We start from the raw sequence: 10748 nt of genomic DNA, 5'->3' as shown, positions 1-10748 counted from the left end.
CTCAAATCGCCCTCCAGACAGCGTCCCGACCCAGAATGCATTTGTGACAAGAAGGTCTTTGAAAAAGCGGCGCGGCTAATTCAAGATGGCGGAGATGGACCAGCTGTTAGACGAGAGTGAGTAACAACACACGAAAACAAGGAGTTTATCCACACTGTAAAACACGCAGCGGGTTCACCGTAGTGATAAAAACAAACATCTGATTATAAACTACCATCACTGTGTTTGTAATGAATGTGTGAGTTGAGGAAAAGAGTTAATAAAGTAATTTGTTTTGAAGAAGATACCGGTCAGTCAGTCCAGGTCAAGCTAGCTCATAGCTTGTTAGCACTGAGATGCTAACCGTAGCTAATGCTGGGAGTTGAGTTGAAGTTACTTTAAACACCAACTGGGGTAAACATAGCTGTGAGCTAACGTGTGTTATAGCCTTATATGGTAAGCAGCAACAACAAAAGTGGCGCTACCATAACGTCTTTATTACCAAAAAGTATACACTACAGCTAAGCTACTAGCTTAGCATAGTTGCTAGTTAACTGGTTAACATGGTAACCCGTTTACATGGTAACCAGTTTACATGGTAACGCGCTGTGTGTGTGTGTGTGTGTGTGTGTGGCGTTCTGACAAGCTTGTTGGTATAAAAGGGGGAAGTTATTTTGGTGAATAACATGCTGAATTAGTGGTTTTAGTGTAACTAAAGTGTTATCTCCGGGTGGTAACATAGTGTAATGTTAGCTTGTTTAGCTCATATGATCTGTTCCAGCTGGTGTTATGGTGCCTCGGTGCTTTGACAGCTCATATTGGGGGATTTAAGGCCTAAGTGACTGCGCTAGCTAACCTTAGATCTTAACTTCAGTTACCCTTATGTTACACTAATGTTACCCTAATGTTACCCTAACGTTACCTGGATGTTGTCAGTGTTTACTGTCTCATAGACCTCAGCAGCTTGTTTTCTTTGATTGCTAAAAATAAACATATTAACTTAAAACTAAAGAGCATGACCTGATTATCTTTTTTTGTATTATTATCACTGTGGCATGTGTAGTAACATATTTACAGCCTTTTATAAGATAAGATAAGATGAACCTTTATTAATCCCCGGAGGGAAATTCAGGTGTCAAAGCAGCAACATCAGCAAACAGAGTGAAACACAGGAGAGGTATAAAGGTATACAAAAATTATAAAAAACAATAATGGAGATATAAAAGATACAGAGTGAATGGGTGGCTTTTGAATGTACTTGAATTGTGATTTACTAATTGACCTTTTATAGTGCTCATTATAACAGTCTTTTACTCATGGATTTTATCTTGGTCTCTGTCTGTGGATGTGTGAGATTTTGTTGTCTGCTCTGTTGACCTGTTTTTATTCTGCCTGTCTTTAAAGGACTTTGGTCAGCTCATGTTGTTTTAAATGTACTATAGAAATACATTTGACTTGACATAGTGTGTACAGTCCGTCAATAAATAAATGTAGTATGTACAATAAATAAATGTATGTACATATGTGCAGTCTATAAAGTGGTATATAGGATGTATAGTGTAAAGTAAGTGTGCCAGTGGTTTGAGTCCAAGATGGTTGCAGATAGTGCATGTTTAAAGTTCTTAAAGTCCTCATAGTTCTCATTTGGGAGTCAGCCTTGGTTGTGAAGCCTGATGGCTACCAGCATGAAGGACTGACTCAGGCGCTTTGTGTTGTGCCGATAGTTAGTCATTATTATGCCATAAGTGTGTTACTGTAGATTGATGCAACCCCAATTTTTCCTCTTCTCAGGCTCCTCAGCAGAGGCCCTTGTCAGTCTAAAAGGTATGTGGGCTATATCTTTATTTATCTTTCTGTGCATTTGTTCTTGGCTCTGTTTGTAAGTACATTGGGAACTACTGGAAGCTGGAGTCAAATTCCTTGTGTGCCGAAACATGAAGAAGGCCAATGAAGATTATTTTGATTCTGATTTGATCTTGTCTGCATGTTTATCAGCTGACACATGCCTTAGGTTTACTGATTAAAAGTGTTCAGGAATCTTATGTTTTTTTTTTACTGGATTAGACTTCTGTATGACTCATCATAATGAAAAGTGACAACCCACACTACCTTACATTTGTGGCTGATGCAGTGGATTTTATTGTCCTATACTTGCTTCCACTGCCGGTTTGTCCCCATATTAGGAAAGTGGAAATGTAGGGCTGTGTATTGACAAGAATCTGGCAATATGATACGTATCATGATACAGGGTAAAAATATACAGTATTTAATTTATTGTGTATCTTTTTTTTATTTTTTATTTTTAGGAAAACTGTCATAGTATAAAGAACACATTTATTCTGCATGCAAAAAACTGCATGGTTTTTGCCCAAAACTGCATTTGATTATCATAAGGTGGGCATGTCTGTAAAGGGGAGACTCGTGGGTACCCATAGGAACCATTTTCATTAACATATCTTGAGGTCAGAGGTCAAGGGACCCCTGTGAAAATCACCATGCCAGTTTTTCCTCACCAAAATTTGGCGCAAGTTTGGAGCTTTATTTAGCCTCCTTCTCGACAAGCTAGTAGTTGGTACCAGTGGTTTCCTTAGGTTTTCTAGTTTCATGTGATGCTAGTAACAGATTTGTAAGAGGTTAATTAAAAATTGATACAGCGTTTTGGAGAATCGATACAGTATCGCACAACATAATATCGCGGTAGTTATGTGTAGCGATATTTTCTTACACCCCTAATAAAATGTGTCAAGACCTGTAAGAAAATGTTTTTTTTCAGTTTCACTTCCTCATTTACATCTTCTGTGATTGGAGAATAGTTTTGAGTCTGACATTTCATAATGATAATGTCTCACTAGGGTCTTGTATCTGGTGTATCCTTAAGCTATTATGAATAAATGTGTTGTTGTTGTTTTTTAATAGAAGGCAGTTTGTCCAACACTCTGAATGAAAAGAACAGCTTCCCAAGAGCTCACAACACCAGGGGACGACATTCCTCCCTCACAATGGACACAGTAAGAGAAGTTTTAAAACTTGTGAAGAGGAAGTAATAGAAATGCTTCTGTTACACGCAATATTATGAATGCTAAGCTTAAGAACAATACATAAAAAGTTAGTTAATATGATGCGAAAAATGACCATACTGTGGAATCAACACGATTCAGACATTGTCTAAATTAAAATTACAGGAGAGCTCTACTAACTGCACATAGTATTTGCAGGGTTAATGTGTTGAATTGCATTATATTGTAAAATTGTTTTGAAATTCTATCCATCCTCATGTCTGATCAGGGCATACAATCTTTTTTGAAAAACACAAGAAAAATAATTTGAGCCACTACCTTCGTATACATGTTTCGACTCCTTTTGGCTCAAAAAACATCTCAGAGAACATTGCTGGTTTGAAGGCATGTATTGAACGAACTTGGTATTTTCTAGTATGGGATTGTAGTTTATATTTCCAATGTTTAATCTGCAAATACAGTAGAGACACAGAAGGCTCTTTCAGGTCTGAATTTATTCATTTTTATTTATTTAACCTGTATTTAAGGAAGTCTCTTGAGATCTCTTTTAGAAGAGAGATCTGTCACATAAGTCGCATAACAATTTTACAACATTCACTACAGCCCATAAGCACAAAAACATAGGCAGCCAATAGCATTGTCTGTTACTCTGTAATTAAGGTGTTGTTGATGTTGATTATATGGTCACTGTCCGTTGATGATCTTATCAGCTACAGTTAAGTGTTTTCTTTGCAATTGTCTTTTCCAGCCGAATAGTTGGATTTATTGCCTCATTAACCAGTGTGATGCGGAAACACATATATGCATAATATATGCATAATATGCATTCCACATGCAGCTGGTCTGTAGGTCGAGTGCAAACTCTCCCTAAAAAATACAAAATATTTTTTTGTTTGTTTGTAAATACATTCTGAGTATGCTATGCTTGATACATATTGCCTGAATCTGGTATTTATCTGCATGATTGCATTGATTAAACCATATTTTCTACGTACAAATCCAACATATATTGTTAAAAAAAAAATTCTCCATCCTACTGCACATTTAATCGATTTTTGTAAAGTTACACAAGAAAAATATACACACATATTTGTGCCTGGTATGAAAAGGCTTTTATTCTCAGAGCATTATTGACACTATTCATTAACTCCCATCCACATTTGTCTTTCCAGCCCACACGGAGCTCAAAGAGGAGCCGTTTGTTTCGGGAGGAGGATGAGTCGCCCCAGCAGCGTCTCCCCTCCAGATCCCCTCGGAGGAGCCAAAGGGTCAGCACCACACCACAGGTAAAGACTACACACTATGAAAGGGATTCTGTGCTGCAGCATTAGTTTTATTATTGCATATGGAGTCCTTGACTTAAGCAAGCACAAAATGGTAAGGTCTAGTCATTTTAGCCTAGCCTGTCTATTTAATTACATTCTTGATTCAGTCATTGGTCACATTACAGCAAATGTCTCCTATTTTCTTAATGTTGAATTCTGTTTTCTAAAGTATAGCACAGAGTTGTAATACTGCCCTACAGAGGTAAATCCTCTTTATCTATCTAACTAATTGTGGCTACGTCTTAAACCATTTTTTTGGAAAATTTAAAACAACCCACTTACGAAAAAGCTCTAGAGAAGTACACATCATGAAGTTGACCAGATTTTTTATTTTTAATCAACTAGGACTAAGAGTGGACAGTCAATGGATAGCCTCAATGTCTATGTCACCGTTTCGAGTAGCTGCTTTACAGTACGGGCTGTGAAGCCACAATGAACTCTGTGAGGCTGCCAGGCCCTGCAAGAGATTTGCTGCATAGAAAGTCATAGAAAATGAACTGCAACTCCTAGCTTCCTGTGTTCTGTGTTTTTAAGCTAAGTCTTCCTGTGGTTTGCTAACAGTAAGCTTTTAATGTGAAGCAACAGCCCTAAGTGTTTTTTTTGCATTAGCAGTAGACTCCAAAATGCATCAAAACAGAGTGTATCAGGAAACAATGGGGCTGTTTTTTTGTTAGATGAAAGTAACAGACTGTGGTATGGAGTAAAACCTGACTCCATGCCACTGCCTCTCCTTTGTTAAACACAAGCTACAAAACCAGTGAGGCAAACATAGCAAGCCTTTTAAAAATGGTGCTTTCTCGCTAGTTGTCTGCTTGACCAAACATGTTGAGCCACTCTAATAATTTTATAGGTTGTTTGCGGGAACAAGAAGTTGCCTATAATTTGTGGAAAATTGCATCTTTACAGCTGCCTTGCATAATAGAAGAATCAATGAGAATCCGTGTAGGATAATCCCTACTTGAGGCGTTACAACTTATTACATTTAATTATTTTTCAGAATATGTAGTATGTGAAATGACTGTTTTAATGTTTTTGCTTTACAGAAATGTTCTAACGTGGTGACACCAGATAAGAAGGCGTCCCAGAAAATAGGGCTGAGATTAAGAAACCTCCTTAAGCTACCCAAAGCTCACAAATGGTGCATTTATGAATGGTTCTATTCCAATATTGACAGGTAAAGTCTCCCTTTCTCGTCAGAAGACAGCCACTATTTTTGATTAATTGAAATTGAATGTGTAATGTGTTAACTATGTATTATTATTTTCTTTTCTTTTCTAGACCTCTCTTTGAGGGCGACAATGAATTCTGCCTGTGTCTCAAGGAGTCTTTTCCCAACCTGAAAACAAGAAAGTTGACACGGGTTGAGTGGGGAACAATCAGGAGACTGATGGGGAAACCTCGACGGTATGATGCGTTCTTTGAGCTTTGTGCCTCTACATACCATTTTCGTTCATCCCGTTTGCTTTCATTTACGTCAGACATTTCAAAATATGTGAAATGTTCTCTCCCTGTATTGTTTTTTATAACGCTGTTTCCTCGAACAAATAATGTTGTAACAGCACTATGCTTTGTTGTCCCATCCAGATGTTCATCAGCATTCTTTGCTGAGGAGCGGACAGCGCTGAGACAGAAGAGGCAGAAGATGCGCCTGCTGCAGCAAAGAAAACTGTCTGACGTGTCAAACTGCAAAGACCTTCCAGATGAAATCCCTCTACCCCTCATCATAGGAACCAAAGTCACTGGTAAGATGACTGAACGCACACCACTGTCAGCAGTTACAACAGCTCCGGTTAAATGTTGGTCAAACGACTTGCAAAGCAACCCAGTTTACATTTCAGTATTTGCCTGATGTTCTATCAATAAAAAGCGCTTCACAAAAACCAATAGGGAGTGCAGAAGTTGGAAATATTTGTTTGCCTCAGCAACAGCCGCGGCCGGAGGCATTATGTTTTTGGGTTGTCCATCCGTCCGTCCCATTCTCCTGAATGCAATATCTCAGGAATGTCTGGAGCGAATTTCTTCAAATTTAGCACAAACATCCACTTGGACTCAAGGATGAACTGATTCGATTTTGGTGGTCAAAGGTCAAATTCACTGTGACCTCACAAAACATTTTTGGCCATAACTCATGAATGCATATGCTAATTATTATAATTATTTCACACAAATGTCTAACAGGATAAAATTCTGAAGTGAAGACATTTTGGACAGCCTTGGATTTAAACTGCAATTCGAATGCTTGGTGGAGGCATACAACCGCAAGGCTGTAATTCTAGTTATGGCTGTAATTCTAGTTATGGCTGTAATTCTAGTTATGGCTGTGTGATGATCAAATAAGAGAGCTGTTAAGAGTGAAAGACTTAAGCCATAATTACAGTGACTGCATCGTTATGTGTAGATTGGCTGATATGAAAATTCAAACCCAACAGCACAAATAAGGATGAGCCACACTGATCTGAACAGTATGAATTCTGATTTTGTTTGTGTTATTGTTGTTCCACAGCTCGGCTCCGAGGCGTCCATGATGGGTTGTTCACGGGGCAGATCGATGCTGTGGACACCAGCGCTGCAACCTATCGCGTCACCTTTGACCGCAGTGGCCTGGGAACTCACACTGTGCCTGACTACGAAGTCCTGGTAAGAATCGCCTGTTGCCTCTCTAACATAACAACTCCACTCTAAGTGTGTTTGAGATTAGACACGCAACAACTTAAGTTTGTCTTTATTTTTATTTTCATTATAATGCAATGTCATTTCAAATTTGTCCAAATGCAACAATGAACTAAAGGCATGTGATAATACAGTCTTAAACATCAGGTGACTATTGTGTTTTCCAGAGCAATGAGCCCAATGAGACCATGCCCATCTCAGCCTTTGCCCAGAAGCATCGGATATCACGCTACATGCAGAACATCATGACTCCGCCTAGAGGGCCCTACCCGTCCGCTACCACTCCTGTCCTCATGGTACCGTAAACCTCCATCTAATGACAGACATACTGATGTGCTGCGTCGTCAAACTTCCTGGTGTCTCACAGTTGTCAATATTTACTTTGGCTGCGAGTAGGTTCATCTACTGCAACAGCTACTTGGCCAGGCAGCCAATAATATTATATATATATTTATTATATATTTAGACATGCTAATCAGTGGTGGATTTACTGTATAAGGACAGTTCAGCCATTGTCACAGTAAATCAAGTCTTGTTCTGTAGTTGAATCTTCTGAATGTCTTCCTCTAGATTGCTTATGAAGATAAATTACTTCATTGTCCATTTTTTTTAATAACAGGACAATGACCCTCTTATCAACCAGTCACCATGGAGGAACAAACTGCCTGGTGCTGAGGGAGATACTCTGGGAGGATTTCCTGTCAAGTTCCTTGTCCAAGTGGTAAATACTTGCTGTCAAATGGAATACTAAAAATATGACATCCTAAAACTTTGTCTCACTTTGTTTTAACAAATCCTCTTTGTCTTATTTTTTCATGACTAGACGAGGCTGTCCAAGATCCTCATGATCAAGAAAGAGCACATCAAGCACTTGAAAGAAATGAACACAGAGGCAGAGAAACTGGTACAATCATCATAATAAAAAAACAACTATTAAATGTTGTCTGAGATGAATACATAAAGCCTAACTAAAACGATGATTGTGTTTTTGTGTTCAGAAGTCGTACTCGATGCCTATTGACCTCGACTTCCAGAAGCGATATGCTACCACGGTGCTTGAGCTTGAACAGCTCAATAAAGATCTCAACAAGGTGCTCCACGAAGTTCAGCAGTTCTGCTGCGATGTAAGTCAATAGATCCACTTCAGTCCCTTCACTGATTATTGCCCCCCCTAGCATCTCACTTCATAGTCAATCTTGAGCAAATCTGAAAACAAAAACAGTGTCTTGTTTAAGATGTGTATCACCAATATGTCCGTCCAGCTGGCTCCAGATCAGGGCATGGTTCCAGCTGACCATCCCACAGAGCTGCGGCGGCGTTGTGAGGACGAAGCCCAGCAGATGGTGCAGCTGAGCAGCTCGCTGAAGGACGGACAGCAGAGTGTGACAAACACCGGCCTCACGCACCTCGTCTCCCGTCTCACTGCTCTGCTGCTACAGATCAAGGTAGAGGATCTATTAATGCTCTGCTGCTGTCTGCTTTCATTTCTGCTCACAAATGTTCTAACGTGTACATACTGTATAAATAATGTACCAATACTTATAATACTAACCTGTTCATTACTCAATGTTCCCTAATTTGTTTCAGTGTCTGGCAGATGGAGGAGATCTGAATTCTTTTGAATTTAAGTCTCTGACAGACTCTCTGAATGACATCAAGGCATCGATTGATTCCTCCAACCTCAGGTAAAAAGACCCTGCAGTGTTTCTAACAGTTCCTAATGCGTAGTTCACACTACACAACTTAAGTCCTCATTTTCCACTCGCCGACAGTATTTGGATCTCCCAAACAGAAGCCCCAGATTGAGGCAAATCCGCGTTGGCTCTGCGCTTGAGCATGTGTGAACTGTTAAAAGACGCGAGCCGAAAGGGCTTGCCGGTCCATCACAGACGCATTCCAGATATCTAGCATGCCAATGAGAGCGTGAGACACGGGTTGAGGGAAAACCTGGCGGAGGGGTCGCCTGTAACAATAGGAACTTTACTGTATGTGTTGCATTTGCAACACGGACCAAAGTGGTTGTTGCAACAAGGGTGTTGGATGTTTGCATGAATAAACATAACAGATCCACATAGTGGTTATAGTAAAGAAGTGTGGAAACAGGCTTTTTTGTTAACACAAGTGCCAAAGACAACATCAACAAGCATAATACGCTCTTGTCACTTCTCACGTGTGTTCAGTGTTGTAGTGGTCGTTGATGAGGTGGATGTACTACTAGGTAGATGGGTATAGTTACCAAGGAGGAAGTGGGTATACTCTCCAATATATACACCAATGGCTTTTTGGCTGATAGGTGGGTGTACTGTAAACCGCCAGAAAAAGAGGTGGGTATACCTGCGTATACCTTCCACTACACCACTGTGTGTGTTTCCATGACAAAATGTAGTCTGGAGACCTCATCAGGGATTCCTCATGTAGTGTGAAAACCATGATGACTAAAAGACTCACCATTACAAGACAGCAAGTTTTGTTGTGTGACTACTACAGCGATCTGGCGGCTTTGAAAGGCGTGTAGTGTGAACTTGGCTTTGGTCACACTACATGCAATGGTGGCTAGGATGGCTCATAGTTTTCTATCTGTGTCAATGACATACATGAGTAATTAAACATGTTTTTTTGGTTATTATCCATGTCAGTGTGTCACTATTCAGTCAGCCTCAAAGTACCGAACATTTCTTATATTGCTGTCTTTTCTGTGTTTCTAGTTGCTTCCAGAATAACGTCGAGATCCACGTGGCACACATCCAGAGCGGCCTTAGTCAGCTGGGCAACCTGCACGCATTTTCTGCCAACAACACCAATGCAGTCTGAGTACCCGCACCATCCACACCACACACAGGTGCATGCACACACAGAGATGCGGTCCATTAATATCGTCTTTTTTTAAGGTGGTGCTTTCACCTGAACTGATACAAGACTGCAAACACAAAAGCTCATGTGGATGTTGTGGACCACCACCATACAATCTGAATCTGGATGTCCCAGTGAAACGACTGTTCAGACTCCCGCAGCTTGGTGCTGAAGGGAGGGAGGATGTCATAAGTATTTTACCCACCCGTTTTATTGTATGAAAATGTTGGTGCACCCAATCGAACACAAATCTGAAAGAACCGTTAGCAATCACCACAAATCCACATCTCCAAACTCTCAATGGTTATTTATTGGTTTCATGTGCCAAACATTGATTCTTACAGTTTTTATAGTCCATATTTATTTATTTTTGAGTAGGTGTGTATGGTTATGAAACAATATTTTGCTATCTCTAAAAGTTTAACCCTGTAAGTGTTGTGTTCTGTTGCTCCACTGACGGTAAGCACAGGGAGGCTAAAGAATGTTTTATAAAAATTGTTTATTGTAGATAATTGTACAATATCTCTGATTACTAGGACTATCGTCGACATTTCTGCTGTGTATTCAGAAATGGCTTTTGTAATTTTTGTGTGCACTGAAAAGAGATTTTGGTATTTTTATAAAGGAGAACTCTGGGGTTTTGATGCCTTTTACTCCCTAAGATGATCTTAGCATTTCCATAGTTGGCATGGCTGTTGCTGCAACCCCCCACACTAAGCCTGCATCACTGATGTAAGCCCCAAATATTCAAGTCGACAGTTTTTTCCTAGAGAATCTCCTTTTTCAGTTTTGTAAAATTGTATATGAGAGTGCCTCAGGGCAATTGTATATAAATGTTTCCGTCTTTTTATATTAAACATATTGCAAAGCAGTATTTCTAGTTTTTAGTCTTTTATTAACAGATATA

General features: G+C 39.6%; 1 protein-coding gene across 1 annotated transcript; it reads left to right on the top strand.

Annotated features, from left to right (window-relative positions):
• lin9 (lin-9 DREAM MuvB core complex component) lies at positions 1-10713 on the top strand. The gene is made up of 15 exons (XM_037751298.1): positions 1-116; positions 1771-1803; positions 2896-2987; positions 4169-4282; positions 5365-5495; positions 5600-5725; positions 5906-6063; positions 6825-6958; positions 7159-7287; positions 7611-7712; positions 7815-7895; positions 7990-8115; positions 8254-8436; positions 8579-8676; positions 9697-10713. The coding sequence occupies exons 1-15, from the start codon at positions 86-88 to the stop codon at positions 9800-9802; spliced, it is 1644 nt and encodes a 547-aa protein (XP_037607226.1). The 5' UTR covers positions 1-85; the 3' UTR covers positions 9803-10713.
• The last annotated feature ends 35 nt before the right edge of the window (positions 10714-10748 follow it).

The sequence above is a fragment of the Sebastes umbrosus genome, chromosome 18 (assembly GCF_015220745.1).
Source record: "Sebastes umbrosus isolate fSebUmb1 chromosome 18, fSebUmb1.pri, whole genome shotgun sequence".
NCBI lineage: Eukaryota > Metazoa > Chordata > Actinopteri > Perciformes > Sebastidae > Sebastes > Sebastes umbrosus.
This window is presented reverse-complemented; position numbering and strand designations above follow the sequence as displayed.